This window comes from Nyctibius grandis, chromosome 1, assembly GCF_013368605.1.
Source record: "Nyctibius grandis isolate bNycGra1 chromosome 1, bNycGra1.pri, whole genome shotgun sequence".
In the NCBI taxonomy this organism is placed as follows: Eukaryota; Metazoa; Chordata; class Aves; order Nyctibiiformes; family Nyctibiidae; genus Nyctibius; species Nyctibius grandis.
Genome location: NC_090658.1, coordinates 105,518,661 through 105,540,695, shown reverse-complemented (window position 1 = coordinate 105,540,695; position 22,035 = coordinate 105,518,661). Strand labels below are relative to the sequence as shown.

The following is a 22,035-nucleotide window of genomic DNA, read 5'->3' as shown; positions in this document are numbered from 1 at the left end:
TAGTCATAAATAAACCCCTGAAAAATCTGAATGTTGCTATGGTGACATTAGTAAAAGCTTGGGATATGGAGTAAGTGAGCTGCTTAGAAGCATCACTTACAGTAATGAGCATGCTGCTGTTAGAACAGTGATGGGTTTACCTGATGCTTTGTAACTTTGGTAGCCCACGCCAGATTCTGAAAGTGAGCAAGTAAATGCAATTCATATGAATATGCTCTGTTCAGTAACTTGCAACTACTGACCTTTTAACAAATGGATATTTGTGTTTTGTCTGTTTACTTTCTAGCTTTAATGTGTTGAAGTATCACAGAGAAACAAGCAAAAACTTCCTGTCTTTGTATGCTGCCTTTCACATGATGGTCTGATTGAATTAAAACAACAAAAAAATCAGTTCAGAGCAATTTTGTTTTAAACTGTGTAAACATACACTTTTTTTCTGCGAGTGTGGAATATAAAAAGTAAGATTGCATTAAAATGTGGTTTGTTCTTTTTTTGTTGTTTTTTTTAGTCTTTATAACCTGGCTTCACTGGAACTTAGAGAAAATTTGCTGACATATTTACCTGAGTAAGTGACTTTTCATGTGTTCCGTTATATTAGCATAAAATATTCTTATTCTTAAAATCTGCTAACATATGCAACTGATTGACAGCTAGAAAAAAAAATCAGTGCCAATTGACATGTATGAGATACAGCTTTGTTTGAGCAACACGTAGTTACATCCATTACTTCTAGTTGTACTTGATTTGTAGCAAGAGCCTGCAGTCTGTGTCGATTGGTTTTGCTCTATAAAAATATTCTGTATAAAATGCAGCAGCACCAAACATTTCTTCCTGCATGCATTGAACGAGCGCATCAGCAGTGGGAGTGGTGGTTTGGGTTGTTCTCATGCTGAAATTTCGTAACTGTCAAAGTAGGGTAATAGGATCTCAGAGATTTCCACTCTAGACCTTCATAGCATTTAAATAAGTGTTCATGTTCAGGGCTAAGTAACCAAAAGCTTCCAAAACCTGGAGATCAAAGCCTTGGTGAGAAAGAGGCCTACTGATGGCTGAAGTCTGACTCCACCCACTGTGATTTTAGGGGGAAAAAAGTCATCCTGATGTCTCTGTGCTATCTGTATTGTGGCAGGGGATTTGGTGATCTTTTGTAAGATAAATCAAGTATCTTATATTTTGGGGATCCTTTTTGGCTGCCTGAAAGAAGCCTCTTCTTTCTCTAGTGAAGGAGTTTCCTTCCTTCACTACCTGGCTGCTTCTTATAAGAGTTTTGGTGACTCCTAATCTGCTTATTTAGATAATCTAATAGATACTGTGATAGATTTAACCTATTTCAATCAGAATCTCTTCCCCAGTCACTTTGGGGTCCTTTTTTCCTGTCAATCTACCCAGTACCTCGGTTGTGGCTGTTCATAGCTGTGAGCCACAAGGCACTTTAAATGTCCGTGGTCAGAAGGTGTGAATTGCTGGCTAGGTTTTGCCATGTGGTGTCAGAGTGAAGCTATCACAAATGTTGACAATTTCATTGCTCCTGGAAAAGTCTGACTGCCAGTAATGTAGCTGACGAGTCTCACTGGCTTTCGTACTACTGCGGCTTTGGGGAAGGTAAGCAAAAGCTCTGCAACAGACTGGTTTTGAAGGAGAAGCGTGGCCCTCTGTGTCTGTTCATGTCCAGAGAACTGCTTTTACATCCTTTTGGGCTGGCCTCTGTTTGCATCCTCAAATCCAACCTGAAATACTTCAGAAATGGATAGATCATGTTGAGAAGATAAATGATGAATTTATTGAGTCTTGAGTCACACTGTTACATGTGATCACTATGGGGAATTTTTATCCAGTTGCGTAACTGTAAATTCCCCCTAAAAATAAATCTACCCAACTATACTAAACTATGAGGCATTGTCCACCCCAAGGGACCGATGGTTAAAATAAAGAATAGTTATTTGATTGCTTATACTAAGTTTCAAGTTTCAAGGGCATACAGTTATACTGAAAAACCAAATTATTTTTTCAGTAAGATATTACTGCAAATAGTCTATGCCCGGTAAAATAACTGTCTGTCTACAGTACTTTGTAATTTGAAATACAAGTTTCAGTAAAATGAGCTCATTCAAATACATGGGGTTTCTTTTGCTTTAGTCTGATGTGGTTTTGTGTTGACTTATCTCACAGATCACTTGCCCAGCTGCAACGACTAGAAGAACTTGATTTAGGAAACAATGAACTTTATCACTTGGTAAGAGCACATGCCACTGAAAGTGCATGTTGGTCTTGTTTTATGCATCATTTAGATTAAATAGGTCATAGGATGTCCAAAATTGAAGAAAGAAAAATGTATGGAGAGTCTTTTTATACATACAGATGAATTTTGGCAGTGAGTTGGTGCTTCCTGTATCTGCTTAGTCTTCTTCAATACAATGTTATTTTACCCCAAAACCTGCAGCTGATCTCTAGTAAATGAGAGCACTGCACAGACTTTTTCTACGGAAAGAAAAAGGAGTGGAAGAGCATAAACTCTTGTCTGCGCTTGCAGTTACAATGAACACGTGGACTTCTGTAGGGAGCTGGTCGAGCTGAGCACAGATGAAAGCTCAGCTATTTCCAGAGTGGGAGCAGGAATCTTTGGGAAAGGGCTGAGGCAAACTGTTGAGGTTTGCAGTGTCTGACATAGTGGCAGATAGAGCTACCAAAAGATATGTCATCTCCCTTAAGCTGACTCAATTAAACGTTGGATTTGCAGTAGATTAAGAGTATGCATGCAATTTGTTAGTGCACGTCAGGTAAGGTATGGCAGCTTGTTAAGCTATAACAATTCATTTGTATGATGGAGTTCCCAAATGCTTACAGTCACCCTTGCTGCATTTAACCATGGTACCTCTAAATAGTGCTTGGAGTAAGGATTGGTTTACTCAGACTGTTATTAACGGGGTGGCTGTTTGGTTTTTAGTTGAAGCTCCTATGCTACTTAACGTGATGACTTTTTATGTTATAGCCAGAAACAATTGGTGCGCTTTTCAATCTTAAAGACCTCTGGTTGGATGGAAACCAATTAGCCGAAATACCTCAGGTAAAGATAAGCTCTACTGATACTGTTTTGAAGATGCTTTTAAAATAAAACCTTTTTCGTTCATACCTAAAGGGAGGTAATTTAAAATTGAGTAGTTTTCTCAGTTCACTTTGCTTGGGTTTGGTTTTGGATGTGTAAGCGTTTTCTCTTAATAAGTTTCTCTGCAAGGGATTGTACATGATATCATACATTGCCAGACATTTTCTTGTAAATAGTTTAACAAAGAAATTGTTTGCTAATAGGCACATTGTTCAATTTATAGGATGACACATCCTCTGTTTATGGTCCTGGCCCAATGATGAGAGAGCCACTAGTTGACTGAGCTTACCCTCACCTTTTGTATCTATCTAAATTGCAGTTTTGACAGTTTTGAGGATAAATTGTTTTTTTTGCAGTCATCTTCTTCCATTCAAATACAGTGTTTGGGAGAAGTACAATAACAGAACTGTTGCCATAAATAGAATTTTTGCTTTACGTGGGCAAATCCTCCATCTGACAGCAGTCATGGAGTGAGGGACCTTAGCATTTAAAGCTTGCAGCACTCTGAATTCCCTTTCTCAAGAACTGTGATAATGTGGGATGGTTTCTTTTCCCTCCTTTTCCTTTAGAGCCAAGTCAAAACCTGTTTTCTCCTGTTCCTTGTGCAGTTTGCTGTTATTTGCTGTATTGATCTCATTGTCAACAGTGTAACCTGGAAATCAGTTACAGTTTAGTGACCTTTGACAACTTTGTTGTTGTTGGCTTGCCCTAATAATTTTTTAAGTAGATGTAGTTAAACACTGATAATCATTCATAAAAGGTTGAGTGTGACTTCAGCAGCTGTTTTTATTGAACCTGGCCATTATTGTGTATTTTGTTTAATGTCCAAAAGATGAACTTGTAGGATAAAGGGTGTGTGTGTTTAATGAAAGATCCTCTTGAGTGGCAAACATCTCCAAACTAAAAGGACTGATCTGGTGAGTTAAGATCAAGGCTGTCACTGTATGAAAATTTCATGCATGTAGAAGTAAAGGACACTTCTCCTCCAGCTGGTTCTGTTCTCTGAAAGATAATTCAGATGACTAAAATGGGAACTATTTTAGAGTGTGTATAGGGGTGTCTGTGTACATGGGAAATGGGAGGGTGCTCTCATGGCTAATAGGGACAAAGGTATTCCTCTGTCAGACTTTTAAGCTAATTGGCAGATCACCATTGTAAAAAATTAAGTAATCATTAATAATTATAGATGATGGCAGTATAATTTGACAGTTCAAATATGCTTGCTAGAGCAACACTCCCAATTCCTATTTCTACATTTGTTGCATTTGGGAGATGTGAAGATATGAAATCCCTAGATGTCATGGCATGTTGCTGTATCAGCCAGGAGGGACTAATCCTGATTTGCCTAGGGTTAATTGGGAGGGGCAGACTTTAATTACGTGGAGGTTGATAATCTGTAGTTCTGAAAACAACAACTTTGCAGTCTTTACTTGAGGAAAACTCCAGTTTTGGCTGGTGCTTGCCTGGGTGTGCTCAGCATACCTTGTCTGACTGCTGAAGCCAGTCTTAATAGTTAGAATCAGAAACTGACTGTATCACTTGGTTGGTTTATGGTATGTAAAATGTAATTATTTACTTTCTTCTGCATTTAGAGGTCATACAAAGAATGGCCAGTTTTGAGGTCATACAGGGAATTGTTTTTCTTTCTGGAATTTCAGTGATGGTACATTTTTTAAATTGCTTTGTTACGTGTATGGGCATGACTTTAATTTTTTGCCTCAATTGTCAGGAAGTAGGAAACCTGAAAAACCTGCTTTGTCTGGACGTTTCTGAAAATAAATTGGAATGCCTTCCTGAAGAAATTAGTGGTCTGACTTCTTTAACAGACTTGCTTGTTTCTCAGAATTTACTTCAGGTCTTACCTGATGGCATTGGTAAGTACAAGGTGAATGCTGTCACACAGAACCATTTAATCCACCGTAAATTGTAAGTCATTTGTTTTCAAGTCTTTTGAAGTCTTTTTGTGCAAGAGATGAGCTTGTCTCAGCTTTTTTTTTTTTGCTTAGTATGAAATGCATAGCTCTATTATAATTTCACATTTTAATTGTCTGCATAATGACTACCTTGTAATCCTTTTTTGGTCTTCACTTGATACCTACCCAGACAAAATAAAAGTTAATATATCCTCTCTGTTACTACTGTGTCCACGTCACCATCATAACTCTTTAACATTGTAAAATTCTAGCTTATAACATACTGTAGGTCACTTGATAAGACTGATCAACAGTATCACTACAAAAAATACATCCTTTTTAGTGGGGATCTTCAACTGGACAATGTGATTAATCCTATACTGAACCCGATGGAAGGCTGTTTCAGCTTTAGCCCACTACTCCTTACCCTTGAGGATCCAAACTACAACCTTTCTGTGTCTGACCCCTTAGAACAGGTTTAATAACTGAAGAATGTTTTCTGAAGCGTTACCAGTGTCTTTTTTAAGGGAAATGTTTTTACCCCTGCAGTAACTTTTTTCTCTACTACTCATCAGCTGTTTTTTTTTTTGAGAGTTTCACGTTGCAAGAGTGTGCCTTCTCCTTGCCAGGACTTTTTTTTTTTTTTTTTCCCAAAAATAAAGGTGTAGGGGAAGGAGGACTTGTGAATGTGGTTTAACCGGGAATGTGGAAAAGAATGGACAGACCTTCCCCCTTCATCCATATGCTATATGAGCCTAAGAAAAATGTTATTCTAGCAAAAGTGAAACTTGGGGGAGTGGGGTGACTACTGTGGGTCCTACAGTTGGCTTGTGTGTGTTGGATAGAGAGTTGTAGCAGCCCTCTCTGATGACCTGAGCTGGCCAGTACAGTTGTTGTCCATCAGAAATGGAGCTGTACCTTCTGAAAGGCTACAGCCCATGCAGCTTGCCAGAGGGGAGCTTGTCTGTAACACCAGCTGGTGAACAAGAGGAGCTGCTGCTTCTCGAGAATCCTGTTCAATGGACATTCTTTGCTGGGGAAGGCGATTGCGAAGGGCCAGGCCATTTCAGGCCAGGCCTAGTTTGCATGTGCATTTTGTAACATTTTCTGGATGTAACTTTGTTACAAAGGCAAAAAAAAAATTGCTACTTATGCGAATGTAATAGCTTACTTGTGTTTGGAAAATTGGGTAGTGCTGCAGTACTTATTCCTTTTGTGTAATATTGGAACTGACTATGCAAAATGGAGAAAATCTAGTATTGTGGTTGAAGTGGACCTCTCTGGTCTCTGTAGAAGCTACTGGGAAGAGCTCAGCTGGTCACTGAATTGTTGGTTGGATTGGTGGATCTGTAGAGCCCTCGAAGCAGGGTTCTCACCAACACCAGCAGGTCAGGTCAGCTGTGGTCGTGTCTCACCAAGTCTCTAAAGCTCCTAATGGAGGTGGCTCCAGCACCCCCGGGCAGCCTGTGTCAGTGCTGCACCACCTCCCAATGAGGAAGCTTCTCCAGATGTCCAGCTTGGACGTCCCATGTTTCAATTTGCAGCCATTGCTGTCTCACCTGCCACTGCAGAGAAGAGTTTGGCTCTGTCATCTCTGTAACTGCCTTTCAAGTAGTTGTGGGCTGTTCCTAGGTGCCTCCTTGGCTGCTTCTTTGCTGGAGTCAACAAAGGCAGCTCTCTCAGCCTCAGTGCACATGTGCCTTGGTCATCTTGATAGCTTTGTGCTGGACCCTCATCAACATCTCACTTGAACTGGGGCATCAGGGAGACTGGGGGGAAGACAGGACAGGACATGAAGCTGAGCATGATTTTACAGGTGTGGCCTCACTGGTGCCAAGTAGATGGGATATAGTAACTTCCATTGATTTGCTGGCTGTAATTCTCCTAATGTAGTCCAGCCAGTGTTTACTTTATTTCTGGTGAGAGCTCACTGCTAGTTCATATTCAGCCTGGTGCCCACCATAGCCCCCAGATTCCTTCCAGCAGGGCTCTTGTATGGCCCATCACTTCCCAGCCTGTGCTGGTCCACGGGTTTATTCTGCCCAGGTGCGGAGCTCTGCACTTCTTGCTGCACCTTGGGTTTCGGTTTAGGTTGCTATCTTTCTGTGTATCAGCTGTCTCTTCATGATTTAGCATCATCAGCTAATTGGATGTGCCAGCCTATTACAGCTATTTTGGACAATGTGGGGATGGGCAGGGACGTGTCAGCAGCTAGTGATGTCTCCTGGATTCTCTGCCTTGGTCAGCTCTGCTTGGCACCAAAGACCATTCTGGTACAAAGTGAGCTTTCTGCTCTGAAATAGTATTTTGTCTTTCCTGGGGAGAAGATACTCAAAGAAGTTTGATTTCTATTCTAAAAAATAAACTTGGTTTTCATGTCTGACTAACCGGGTTCTATATTAGGACAAAGAGACCTTGATTGTGTTTGGGTTTGGGCTGTCACTTCAGTGCAAGTCTTTCTTACTGTGGCTGGGTAGGCGTAGGTGATCTTCTGAACACTACTTTAATAATAGACATTGTATAATCGAGGAAAAAATAGATAATTTTCTCCTTTTTATAGGCCCTTGGGTAGACATGTCCTTGACATTTACATGGGGTATCATTCAGATTGCAACTTTAATACAATTTAATATGCTTAAATATTGGATATGAATCTTTATATTGAATATGAATTCAGTGATGTTATAAACTTGCAAATAGTAGAAGCGCCAAGTGAAGCAGTGCTTGAATTCATGTTTTACCTAAAAAAAAAAAATACATAATGTTAGAGGATTTCTAAAATTTTTGCAGCAGTAAAATTTTCTGTAATTAAAGCAGGCATCGGAGGATACAAAGCTAAACAAACATGTTGTTCTTTCTGTCCAGGAAAATTGAGGAGGCTCTCCATTTTGAAGGTTGATCAGAACAAACTTATTCAACTAACGGATTCAATTGGAGACTGTGAAAGCCTTACTGAGCTAGTTCTAACAGAAAACCAGCTGCAGGTAAGCACGGTCATGGCTGCTCAGACGGCTTATGGTAATAAGACCTGCTGCTAGGTGCTGAATCACTTAGCTCATAAGGTTACTCATGCTTACTACTGCTAAGTAGCGAGTTTCCTTTAAATGCATCTCACTTCTTACCTGTTAAATGAATGCTAAAGATCAAGTTGTGTGTAATAACAATCCGCCCTTCCAAAGGCTTAAGCAGTTACATATTCACTCCTGAATCTTTCATGACCAGTAAGGGAATCGGAGCATGTGGAGTGCAGGTGTCACTTACTTTGTTGTGTTTCTAATGCAGAGTTTGTGCCATGTTGCGTTATTGCCAGTTTTTGCTGTGCGTTATCTGGATCAGACTTGCTGGAACTGAACAGAAGCCCCAGGCATTGCAGAGCTGCTGTTGTACTGTTCCTTGCTCTGCTGGTCTACTCCAGCCAGGCATTAAATATGATATGTGGTCAATTAAAATAAAATTTCAAACTTTCTTCCATTAGGTGTTTCTTTCTCTTATTTTGAAACTACCTTCACATGACACTGACACTTGGAGAGTAGAAGTGTTTATAAAAATCTAGGTTTGAGCATTTAAGTTAGGTTGGTGCTTGGTTGAGTTAGGAGCTTAAGCCTGTTGGAAAGATGCCTCTCCAGAGGTCAGTTCATAGCACCTAAGTTAGAAGCTTGCCTCTCAATTAGCTGTTTAGGGACCCTAAAGTTAGATAATATGGACATTCTGCATACATGCCTCTGCGCACAGCTGCTGTGCATGTTATCGTCTTAGTGCAGAGATAACCCATGAGTGAATTTGTATTAGAAACTAACATTCCTGGACATTTCTTCTGCAAGATAAAACCTTGGATCTCCTTTGGAAGGCCTGGTAGTAATGAGGGTTAACTACACTCTAATATTGAAAATGGGTCAGTCTATTAATTCTATTAAATTACATAAATTCTATTAAATCAGATAAATAATTATTAGATCTATAAATAAGTCTAGTAAATCTATTAAAATTAATTTTAAAGTGAGATAAGTTTTGTTCTGACTCTGTGAATTTACAAATTTTGTTTGCATATTACGTTGTTTTTGTTGGCACAGTCATTGCCGAAGAGCATCGGAAAACTAAAGAAGCTGAACAATTTGAATGCCGATAGAAACAAATTAACATCTTTGCCCAAAGAGGTAAGTTTTGTGCAATTAACTCTCACAGATGTGATTATACAAACAGAAACCTCTTGATTTCAAATGCCTACAAGAAGTAGCAGGTGACTTTGATGGACTGGGTATTCTTCTCAAACTAATAACAACCAGAAAATTGTCCATTAGATCTGAACAGCATAAATCTGAACAACAGCTTTGGTGATCTGGTGGCTTGAAGGGCAAAATGTCTTGGCAGTTGAACAAGGTGGCTCGGATCTAATTAGCTTGTAACTAGTAATTCCCAGTGTGGGTGTCAGGTGCAGCACTATTTGAAGACTGGGAATTCTGTGAATGCATTTAAACATCAAAATGCCTCTTCTGCATGTAGAATAAAAATACTACTGGAGTCTTCCTTGCCTCGCTCTTGTGAGCAATAGCAAAGGGAAGGTTTCATATTCTGAAAAATGATTCAGAGTCTGTTTTGACAGTCTTTTTGGTTTTGGAGATCTCAGGACTACTTTTGCGTTTAAATATGAGGATCTGCTGAGACCAGGATCACTGATACCTCAAATCTTAACAGCTGTGATCACTAGGACTTCTTGTCTGTTGTTAACAGTATATGGAATGAAATGAGGCTAGAATTTATGTTGTGAAACTAAATACAACGAAGGCCTTACAAGTTTAGTTCAGCAGTAAATTCTGGAAAGAGATCAGGGGAAGCAGCACCCTGTGATTGGAGCACGGAACTGTGAGTTGGTTCTGTTTGCACTAGTTTCTGTCTAATTTTTGTCCAAGTAGTTCTTCCCTTGAATTTTCTTATCTGTTTCTAACATGTGACTCTGAGGTTGTAGCTTTTGTTCACCACTTTCAGTCACTTCAGGAGCAGGTGGCAGCTGATGGATGGGAATTGAGAGGAGTATCAGCTCTGGCTAGTGAGCGCCTGCTTCTGCTCAGGCCCGCTTACTTAGGGAGCTTGGACAGTTTGAGGAGGAGGTGTGAGGAAGAAGCAAAGTGGCTGGGAACGGGGAGGTGAGGGAGAGATGGTGGTCTGAAGAGGAGGGATTGAGCAGGGGCAGAGGATGCTGCTGTGGCACTGGCAGCAACAATTCCAATGGCCCAGGTCGGAGGTGCCACAGGTTGGTCACCTAATTTGTGCTCTATGATTACCCTTATTGCTTCTTTACAGATTGGCTTGTAAGTGTATGTTTGATGGGAAGCGAGGAAGGTGAGGAAGGGAAGAGAAGATGTGAGTACTGCAGCTCCTCTAGCAGGACAGTGTCTCCTCTGCAGAGATGCTGCTGGTTCTGAACATAAAATTGCAGAGGGCATACCCAGACGGGTTGCATAAATGCTAGCAAGAGGCAGGACCGTGGGAAAACTGTGTTTTTGGGTTGGGATGTAATGTCAATTTTGATCTTGTGCTCATTCAGCAGAAGACTTCCCATGTCTTTACAAAGAACTTAATTTAATACATTACACAGGTGTCCTAAACTATCTGTACTTGAGACTTGTACAGTTTTGTGCCTTGTCCACCTTTAAGCAGAATTGCTCTGAATGTAAGGTTTTACTGATACACTTTATTTCCAGATTGGCCATTAACAGCTTATGTGGTATAAAGGCACTTTTCTTAGTTAATGAAGTTCATGGTATTGGAGACGGTGCATGAGGGTGAGCAGTGTGGCTTGGAAGGAGCAGGGGCAGGAGCAGGTGAGAGGAGGAGGCTCAGCTTTAGAACCAGGAAAGCAGAGAGTGTGTGAATATGGAGTGTGTGTTTGGGGGACATAACAGGGTCAAGGGCTCAGTGCAGAACAATAAAGGGATTGATGCTGAATAAGGAACTGGAGACTTGGAACCAGAAATGAGTTTCAGAGCTGGAAAGCATTGCCCAGTTGGTGAAGGAGTTGGGGATATCGAAGGGTGAACTGAAGAACAAGAACATGTGTGGAGAACATTAGTGCACATAAGAGAGAGGGGAGGGGACACCTGCACGAGGGGTGGGATAAAGTCAGGGATGAGTCTGTGTTTGGAGAAGGCGGATGATGAGGAAATGGAAGGTGATGTCTGGAATGAGGTGAGCTGGGGAGTTGTAGAAAGTCCAGGAAATAAAGATGGGAGAGGGTGGTTCCCAGGGAGTTTGGCAGAGAAACAGAGGAAATGGAGCTCCTTGGCATCCAATTCTTTGAAACAGATTTTTTTTTTCCCTCTAAAGGTCTCCACACCTATGTATCTTTCTTATTAGAGCAAACACTTTGAAATTATGTTTAGCGTAAGATTTCCAGAATGTTTCATTAAAGTCTGTTTTGCTCTGTGGATTTTAAAAATTCTTGTATTTTTTATTTTTAAAGGAAGTCAGTCCTTCTCTAATTGGAGGGTCATATCCACCCTCTAGATCAGTGGATTTGAATTCCAAGCTGGTAACGGTAACAAATAGGAAGCATAAACAAATGATGCAATGGTTTTTGTCAAAAATAGTTAATATGCATGTATTGCAGAACCTACCATCTAGCTAATGGGACTTTTTGGTTTAAGTTTTTCAAGTGTCAGTTTCAATTCCTTGTCCTTAGGCTGTGCAATAAAACACTTTTCCCTCAAAGTCTTTAGATTGCCTTCTAACAATGCTGAAATGCTAGTTTTGAAAACAGAAGGAAATCTACTGCTCTCTGCTCATGTTTCATCTGTTCCTGGAGCTGCATTTTCTTTGTGTAGTATTTTTCTCAACCAGTAGCTTTTTGCTTTAAACCAAACACAAACATTTCTATAGTACAAGTTTTCTGGTTAAAATTTGGAGGAATTCAGTGAAAAGCCACATTTCATAGCCCTATAAGAAGAACGCTCTGCATAAACAGAGTGCACAGGTATAATGAGTACTGTTTGCTGTTACGCAAAGCATCTACAGGAGCAGCTTCAGGGGTGCTGATAATGGCAAAGATCCCAATTCTGAGTTTCCCTTTCAATGGCAGGGAGGAACAATTTGATGTTTTCGTGAAATATTCGATTTCTGTTTTCCTTCTCATCATTACTGATTTGGAAAAAAAAATACAAAATGCATTGGTAGAACACTTAAGGAGAACTGAAAAATGTGTCACCCTTTTTCCGTCTGTTGGAAGGTTCTGCTTGATGGTGAGAAAGCTTTCCATCTTCTCCATTTATTTTCATCTCAAAGTGACTAACTAATATTTAAAGCCAGGCACGAGCTTCTGACAGCAGTCATTTTCAACACCCCTGCCTGCTGTGTGTTGCTTAAGATGTCTCCTGAGATAGTATGCCAAAGATTGGGGTCTCAGACCTTTGCACATCAATCACTATTAATACTTGTACAATGGTTCCCCCTTCACAGAAGCAGAGTCAGATGCAGAAGGAGAGTATGAACTGCAGATATTCTTGCTTGGTATCTTCCCCTCTTCTCCTTTCCCTCTTTTCCTTCCCACTTTCTTTTGTTCTTTCTTTGCCTGACAGAGTGCTAGAACAGCTGTTCATTTGTGGTCTTCATCCTTGTAAGAAATGGGTGTGCGACATTTACTGGTTTCTGTTGGAGAGAGACAAAGACATAGAGTCTGATAACATGCATATAGAAAAAATGACACTCTACTAGGGAGAAGAGTACATGTAACCAATATCATATCTGCCTGCTGATGTCTCTGTCCTTCCCTCCAGAATTATTCCTGGAGCAAAGAGAGCTTTTATAGATAGGATGGCAGAAATAGTGTGCCTGCTCTAATATAACCTGGTGAGATACTGTATGAGTTCTAGCTTTTTGTGGTGGTGTGGGGTTTTTTTGGCGGTTTGGGGTTTTTTTTTAGTTTGTTTTTTTTTGGTTTGTTAGCAGTTTACTAGGATTGGATTTTGGGTCAACCTGTCAAACCATTACATTGCCACATTGTTTCAGTGCACACTTGTAAAACCAGTCTCTACCTCTTGGTGTAAGATTTCTTGACTTGGGTTTATTGAGGAGTTTGTATGCAAATACCCCTTCCAAGTTTCCTGGTTCAAAGGTTCTTTTGTATCTGGTGCCGATATATAAGGTAAAATGTGGGACAGCTGAATGTGTGACCAAGACTTGAGTCACTGACAGATTTCATCTTCAGTATCACATCTTGCAGCTCGATCCCTCTCTCACTGAACTGAGTGGTGAAACAGACTTCGGCAAGAACCGAGAATGTCTAAACCTGTTCATATAGTTACAAATGTTTTTCCCTTTGAACTTGAAAGACCTGCCTGGTGACTCTTTGGTATTGAAATCCCACCCTGGCACTGGAACGCTGGTGAAACTGGCGTGTTGATTTTGGCACTTGCATAAATAACCTCCTTGGAATGTTTTCCAGTTCATGTGCTTTTGTTAATGAGTCTCTACAACCTGCAGAGATCTGGTAATGTGTCCTTCCTGGCTCTGAGGTATATTGTGAGAATTATTACTACAGCAGGTAAAACTGCAGGTTTTTTTGGCAATAACTGTGCTTTTTACATATTTTTTTTTTTAAAACGAGTTGGGGCTGCTTTGTTGTTTCTGGTTTTAGCTTCCGCTGTCCCGTCCCTTCCCTCGTTTGTGTAAAAGTATGTGTTTGTGTGTCTCAAAGGGAAAAAAGGCACTAAGGAAAAATGCAGGAAAACTTGTCTTGAGTCAGAGGGCAGAGAAGCTCTCTTGCTGTGCTCCTCCCATACTATTCACCAGTGGTGCAAGAAGTGTTGAAGTCAGTTTGCCGAAGATTTTCCTAGCCAATTTAAAGTTAATAATAACTGAGTAATAGCTAATAATAGCAAATTGGGCAGTTTCTTCCACCTCTAAATGTATTCTCAGCTTACAATTAAAGAATTAATCTATTTTATCTGGGGCCAAGGAAAATTCTGACTTCATTTACTTTGAATGCAAACAAAATTTTGGTTATGACACCCTGGAAAAGATTTTACAACACAATAGGAACTGTGTTTAAATTCCCAGTATATTTATCAGAGTTGTATAAACCTAGTGAGAGTTCTTCATGCTGACAGCTGTATTGAGAGTTGAATAAAAGAGATGTGTCACTGGACTTTAACTAGTCACATGCTAAAGAATAATCATTGTAGTATTTGTCATAATGCTGTTTTTTTTTGCATTGCTTATACCTGTGTGAAAACTGCTAACTGGTAAAGGACAGCAGAATTGATTCATATCTGTTGAGCAGTTAACAGATGCTGAGATCAAAAGGTGTTATTCAACTAATGTAACTTGAAGGCCTTCTAAGTTTCCCACCTTTATTTTGTGTTTTGGCTTTAGAGCACCAACAATGTTAGGATGCGCCATGGTAATCAGTGAAATTTCGTCTGTGGTGATGAATGACTGTAACCGACAGCTGGGCTCAAGAGAGGGAACAAGTGGTAGGTTTTGGGAGGGATCTAAATGGGAAGAGAGAGATGAATCTGCACACTCTTCTTGGGTTTACCTCCAGAAAGCTGCAAAGGTGTCATCAGCAAGAAAAATCAGATGGCAACCACCAGGTTATTGTAACAGAGAAGAACAGTAGAAGTTGAGTGATCAAAAATACACAACTGATGCAGGCGTCAAAACAACAGTCTGTTTGCAGTAGAGAAAAGGAGTCATCAGAAACATCAGCAGAGAAGTGATGTGATAAGACTTGCAGTTCTGGAGGACAGTTTAAGATGGACTGGCAGTGGGTATGTGGATGTCAAAAAAGCAGGAGGCGAGTTTTAGTAGCCAAGCTGACATCTTTTCTATGTATGCCCAAGTCTTACTGCTTCTCCAGAGCAAGGAAGCTGTTAGAAAGATGGGCCTCAGACTGAGACAGAAGAAAAGAGCAAAAACATCCTCCATAGGGGTAGTGTTTTGTGTGGAACCCAGAGGGCTCCTAGTGGTGCTCATCCTCTGAAGCAGGTCCACCTGAATGCAAATAGGCAGTTTTGTTCAGACTTTACAGTACTGTGAAATCACTGATCTCAAAATTAGCACTTCATAGTAATGACCATTTCCTACCTGACTGATGTGTGGGTTTTGTTTTTGTGGTTTTGTTTTTGTGTTTTATCTAGGCTGACTGTTCTTTGGAGATGGTGTGATGAGACAAGTGAATAACCCTTAAATTAAAGTTGCTAGAATGAAATAAATCTCAGGAGTATGACTTAGACATGCACAACTCATTTGAGACCTTTTCCTTATGTCTAGCTCACTACAGAAGAACATGAGGACTTCTTTAAGCCTCCAGTCTTTGGAACAGTTACTCATGTGCCTAGAACTAAGCACATGCTTGTCCTCATTAATTGAAGTCTGTGCTCAAAATGAGCTGTGTGCTTAACTGTTAAATGGGCTTGTGGTCTCAACTGTGTACTTGGTGCCTACACGGTGGTTTGGCACAGTCTGTTGTAAGCATGTGATCAGACCCTTGGAAAGCATGACTCTTTGTCAGCTAATGACTCTCAGCCAAACCAGTGACGTTCTGATACTGTATTACTTCATGGTGGTCACGACAACGTTTTCCTTTCAGCATGCCATTCAGTGTGTGCACTTTGCCTCAGTGGTACCACTTTGTGTTTAGATTTTCAAACGCTGGACCTCATGTCTTTCTGTACTGCTGGATGAGTGCCATCTTTTTTTGAAATGACAAAGATTTTTTTTTTTAACTGTCAGCTTGTCTTTTTTTCTCTGTGATATCTCATCTGATGCTGCTTGTTAGATGCTGCCTGCCTTTCTAAAAACAGTTTCATAAAAAAATTCAGTATCTGTCTGTTATCTCCCCCCACTACCCTGTTAAAAAGAAAAAAAGGTCTTCACTACCTCTGAATGAAACAGAACCTTTGAACAATTGCCTATTGACTGATAGAGCAAAGTTAAAATAACTGAAGTTAAAATCACTTAAGAGTTCTTACCCTCTTTGGCAGTAGAAAAATGATGTTCTGTCTCCATTTGTTGGCATGCTCTTGTCTGGTATGGATAAAGAAAAATAAATTGAACATTTCTTGTATTTTCTTAATTGTTAGCCGCTTGGAAAATTATGGGTCAGGTAAATTGATAACCCTGTAAGTATTATTCAGTCCACGGTTCTACTGTTACCTTTCATTAAACTGCTTTAAATGCATGATGACTCAGGCTGGCCACTTCCACTGCTGCATTTTTCCATTGTCAAAAGTATAGAAGTTTTGGTCGCATCAGGGCTGCATGGCTTTACTTTGGTTGTTTGGCTAAACTGTTTGGATCTCTGTGCTCCAAGACTGAATAACGCAAACTTCATTCATGGAAAAGCGAACACTTTCTGTACAGTTAGGGCATCACTTGCCAGCTCATTAACATTCACTATTTGTATCTCTTGCTTTTCACAGCTCCTCATGTTAGATACACCAATTAGACAGTTAGTGTGTGTATATATATATATATATTAATTTTTTCTATATGGCACTGTATTCTGTGAATGTGTCAAGGCACATTATTTAAGAATCTATACACCCTTTAAAGTGAATAGCAGAATTACTGCGCTAAGAAATGTTTGCTCACCATTTGAGCACTGGTTTCTAAGGGCTTTGATTCACGAGCTAAAATGGCTAACGAGGTTGCTGCTCCTAGCATACACCCAGGGCTGGGAAAGCTGGTGCTCTTGTGAAATAGCTGCATCTTAGAGTACAGTGATTTAAGGGAAACCATCCCAGATTTTGTTTTGTCAAGAGGTTGTTGTGCTGTAACTTTGCACTGTAAATAGCTTGTGAATCAGAAGCCTTCAGCAGCTGATCACTGCTTTCTTCCATTAAACTGTGTTTATGATACGAAGGAACGTGAGTGGGGTATAAATGCTCCATTTGTTTGTTTTATTTTCTAAGTCTCAGTTGCATCCTTTTAAAAATGGCTTTTTCCTTGGTAAATAGTGTAAGTTGAATCAACGTGATTTTTACTTTGATTAGTGGAAAAACTTCTGCGGTATTTGTCTGTAATCTCCAACTTGGTTTGGACTGAATTGTAGATTTTTGCAAAGACAGAACTAACAGTTAACTAGAACACATAAATAATTTCATCTCAGATTTGGGGACTCCTGACAAAAGTGTAGTGACATGTTGGCTATATTGTGACAGAAGAACTTTCTTATATGTGTGTGACTGTAGAAGTCCTCTAATTTTTGAACGTTCTTTCAGTAAGTTTGCTGTCTATAGTTAGGTTCTAAGTCTGCTTAACTTCAAAAGGCATTGGGGTATTTTGCCTCTAATACTTGGAGTAAGAGGAGAAACATTTTTTTTTTTCCCTTCTCATGGTGAGTTTTGGAACTGGCAAACAAACTGCAGTGCTTTTTGAAGCTCCGTATGATAAGCAAACAAAGGTAAGTTTCCTTTGTGAATACGAACAAAGAGTTACTTGAAGCAGCTTTCAAGTTGCTAAAACTAATAATCTTGGTGTTCGTAAGGAGTAGTAATTGCCATCTAGAACAAAAAGGTGATTTTTTTTTTTTTTGATCAAATGTAGAGGGTTTATTTTTTCAGAAAACATGTACCTTTGATGCAAAATACAGGTATTTCAAGGGTAAAACTGAAAAATCACATCTTTTGCACCCAAAAATTACCTTGGGAATGCAGATGCTTACGTTTGGATAAATTAGTAGAGGCAGAGGATATTAGATTAAATTGGCCAGTTCACGTGGGAATCATTCTAATAGGGCATCAAAGATGTTACTCATAAAGTCTTCTGCTTTTTGTGAACTCTTCATTACTGTTTGCGGTCTCAATGAATGTTGGGAGTTGATTGGTCTATTTAGCATTTTGCTTTGCCTAAAGCCCCATTGCACTTGCTTGTATCTGAAGTTACCATGAGGAAAAAAAGAATTAATATGTAAAACACAGAGCTAGAAAAAGGTGAAAGTTAAAGCTAGTATTTTTTTGGGAGGGTTTTCTGCAAAGTGGCATCTGTGTGTTTACTGATCTCTTCCCGGCAGGGAGGCTCTAAAAGGTAGGTAGAACCTGACCTATTCGTAAAGATACACATCATTTGCAGATACAGCTGTTCAAGAAACTGTTCCAACAGACTTGCTTCAGGTCAGGCTTCTTTTAAGCTAACACTTGTTTGCAGTCGGTACCTCTGGGTGAAGTGTCTGGCAGGCATTGTAACTTGAATGCGCTGTGACATATTCCGTGACCCGTACTGCATGCCTTTGTTTATACTATTGTACTGCAACAAAAGCAGACTTCTTTTTTTTCTTTTTCTTCTCTAATGTAGATTGGGGGGTGCTGCAGTCTTAACGTCTTCTCTGTACGTGACAACAGATTATCTCGAATTCCCTCTGAAATTTCACAAGCCACTGAACTTCATGTCCTGGATGTTGCTGGAAACAGGTAAGAGATTTTTGTGTTGTCACGTTCTTTTGCTAGTTTTACTTAATTCTTTCTTATGACAAAAGACATTAGGTCTAAGAATGAAGTAACAAAAACCCAATTATTACTTTTGTGTTAGTGTTACTGTTGAAATTGTCAAAGAAGTCTTCCCCCTTGGCCCAAAGTAGCATAAAGTGTGTTGTCATGAGTGTTTTCTGGATTACTTTGACTCTGAGGAGAAGACAGGATTTAAAAAAACCCCTCTGGATTTGTATAGTTCTGAATGAAAACTGAGAATTTAGGCAATTTGGTAGAGCTTCAGCTGAAACTACCAACCTTAATGTCAAATAACAGTAATATTGAATGTCTTATCTTAGGGATGCAGTGCAAGTAAGAAATAATGCCACTTTGACCTTGTGGCTTCTCATGAATCTTAGTTGATATGTTTCAGATATCAAAATGCAAAAAGGAGTGGATTGAAGCATAAACCAGCAAATTAGTTCAGTTGCTTAGCTGGAAGTTAAATGGAAAAAAAAAAAAAAAGGAAAAGCAAATGGCATCTCATCTATGCAATATAATTGTCTCATAGGCACTTACCTGTTTCTGTTCTGGCAATTGTTTATATATAACGCTCCAGAGCAGAAGCAGCTGTCTGACTTCCAGGGCATTTTACTGCAGTCAAAAATGCTCAGCATTGTTTTATCTGTTATTCACAGCTACAGAGAATTATGGTATAAAGTTAAGCTGCAGGTTCTTTTTAAAAGAATGGAGTGGTTGGAGTTGATGATTACTGCAGTGCCTTCTATTAGAGACATTAATCTCAATCCTGTTTATTCCAATTTAGGGATATATACTTAAAAGTCAACTTCATGACCATCTATTAAATCTCTTCGAGATTGCCCTGACTTTTTTACTTTTCTTTCTTGAACTAGGCTGACGTATCTTCCCCTCTCACTGACTACCTTGAAGCTGAAGGCCTTGTGGTTGTCTGATAACCAGTCCCAACCTTTGCTGACGTTTCAGACTGACACAGACCCTGAAACAGGAGAAAAGATTTTAACATGTGTATTACTTCCTCAAATGCCTTCTGAGCCTGGTTGCCAAGGTGAGTGCCTAGAATCCGTTTTTCATTACGTATAGAAGTACTACTTCTTTATTTACTGTGTTGTCTGTTCCATAAAGGTTTGTAAAACATGCATAAGCTTTAATGAGCAAAGTAGCAAAGTTCTGGTTGAATTTTCACTTTTAAAAATTTTTTTTTTTAATCATACTAGTTTTCGGAAGACTTGAAAAACATGGCTGAGAGTGTTATTGAAAATAAAATGACACCAGCTACAATAAATAAAATACAGACCTGGAAGAAGAAGACTTAATCATACCATTATTCTGAGGCTTGCCAGTGGGCCAAGTAGTGGTGTCCACATTTGTGTACATTGATTATACATCTGAAATACATATATATGTAGTGAAAATTGGTAGCTTTCCAACTACAATCTATTTACCAGAAAAATAATTGCATAGCTAGTAATTAGCAGTAGACATTTTACTTTTTAGCAAGTTAATTTTCTTTCAAGCAAAGATGCTGTTCAGTAACTTTATTATATTCTTCAACAAGTGTAGAATTGCAGTGTAAGTTGCATTTACCTTTTGTGCTGAAACTTGCCTCTGGGTCAGGTGGGACCATAAACTCTTTTTCACTGTTGGCTGGGTTGCTGCTCCAGTAACTTGTGGATGTTTTTTGTCCTCAAGCTCTTACAGTGATGTGTGAACATTCAAGGGGACTCATCTGAGCTAATATTTATACTTTTTCTGTAACCACTGGAGAGTAATTTATCCCATCCAAGAATAGACTTTTAAAAGAAGTCATGTGGATCCTTCTGCACTGAGTACAAAAGGGGCCTGAGGAGAAAAGCTCAGCTGTAGATATCTGTATTGTCGGTACACAAACTTGCCTTTATGAATTCCACTCTTTCAATACTGTGCTGCTGGAGCAAATAGAAACCATTAAAGCAGTAGAAGTGTAGAAATGGCTCTGTTCTGTGTCAGCGTTTGGATTTTAAGAATAAGAATTGCATTAAGAATTAAAATAAGAAAATGAATTAACCCCTTTAGATTTAGAGAAGATTAAGATAGCTCAAGAAGAGTAACTGAGGTAGACTGACTTTTCTCTAAAGGCCTTACTACTAGAAATTAGATTTCCTCCTCTCCAAATGAATCTCATGGCTTCAAGGGTAGAAGGCTTGGAATTAAGATTGTTGGATGTGTATGCCTAGCAATACTAAAAGGATGAGGTCAGTGAAAGCAATGATCCTGTGTTATGGAATGCCATTTAGGGAACTGGCTAATGTCAGATGGCAGCCATGATCCAGAAGAAAAGCATGTATAGTGGCAAGTATATTGAATTATATAATCAGTACTTTGAAACTGCCACAAACTTGAAACAGTCCAAGTACAGAAATTTCTCATTTATACAGAAACTATTTGTTGTGTATACTTGATAACAGAAAATTAATGCAAGTTCTGTTTTCTATCAAAAAAAAAGAAATAGCGAATTGTAGATTTCGGGTAAGTGATTGGTTGTATATTGCAGGTATTAACAATATAGCATATTGAAGTTTTAGACTTGCTGTGAATCTTTAGTTACATTTTGCTGTTCTAACAGATAACCTACCACGATGTGGTGCACTGGAGAGTTTGGTAAATGAAATGTCAGATGAAACATGGAATGAGCGGGCAGTGAATAGAGTCAGTGCAATTCGCTTCTTAGAAGATGAAAAGGATGAAGAGGATAATGAAATGGTATGTTTTCCAAGCCTTTGGGTACCTGCAGACACTGTGACTTTAATGCAAAAGTGTAAAAAGTATCTGAGCTCTCCTGCTGTAAATATTTCAGCTGTGACTGCATGCTTTTTGCGTATGTTTGTAGCAGAAACTGTTCATATTGACTGCCGAAACTTTTCATATTGACTTAAAATGCCTTTTATTTTCTTTTCTGCTTTGAATATAACTTTTATATTCTGCTGCAGGATAGTCTTTGTTTTGCTTTGTTTTCCTGTGTCTGCTCAGGATGTTTTCTTTCCAGAAACAAGATAGGATCTTTCTCTGCATCTGTGAAGCTTTACTGCCTGAAAGCATATAGGGTCTAATTTAGGATTCCAGCACTCTGGCATGTGTCTTCATTAAGTTTGCCATTGTTTGTCTCTCTAACTTCTATTTCTAATTTATCTTTCTTTCTTTTTATTTATTCTTTTTTTTTCCCTCCACCATTTGCATTGAAAGAACCATAGTGTCCATAAGCAGCAAGAACGTTGCTCATTAGTTTCCCACTTAAACAAAGGATGTGGGAACATCTGTCACTGTACTTATAAGACCTCTCCATTAAGTTGGGCTCTGCATGTCCTGAAGATCAAAATGCAATGTGATCTTTAGCTTTACTGACTTTCATTAACAATTAAACTCTTTGTAAAGATTAAGACTGATTCAATCAGATTTTCAGCATGCCTCTCTGATGCTCTAAAAACTCGCTGGTGGTCCTCATTAGAGCTCAGCTTGAGATACTTCAGGGCACTGTCTGTATTGTAACACACTAGAAACATGGTCTTACTTTAAAAAGTGACTATAAGAATTCTTAGTTAGT

The 22,035-nt window shown here is 39.2% G+C and overlaps 1 protein-coding gene across 1 annotated transcript in view; it reads left to right on the top strand.

Annotated features, from left to right (window-relative positions):
• The window catches only part of LRRC1 (leucine rich repeat containing 1), a 109,909-nt gene that overhangs the window by 49,414 nt on the left and 38,460 nt on the right, over positions 1–22,035 (top strand). Inside the window, exons 5-13 of the mRNA XM_068405357.1 lie at positions 509–565; positions 2,170–2,233; positions 2,990–3,064; positions 4,833–4,977; positions 7,882–8,000; positions 9,087–9,170; positions 18,304–18,419; positions 19,331–19,503; positions 21,061–21,197. Coding sequence (XP_068261458.1) covers positions 509–565; positions 2,170–2,233; positions 2,990–3,064; positions 4,833–4,977; positions 7,882–8,000; positions 9,087–9,170; positions 18,304–18,419; positions 19,331–19,503; positions 21,061–21,197 — 970 coding nt within the window. The remainder of the gene's footprint in view (positions 1–508; positions 566–2,169; positions 2,234–2,989; positions 3,065–4,832; positions 4,978–7,881; positions 8,001–9,086; positions 9,171–18,303; positions 18,420–19,330; positions 19,504–21,060; positions 21,198–22,035) is intronic.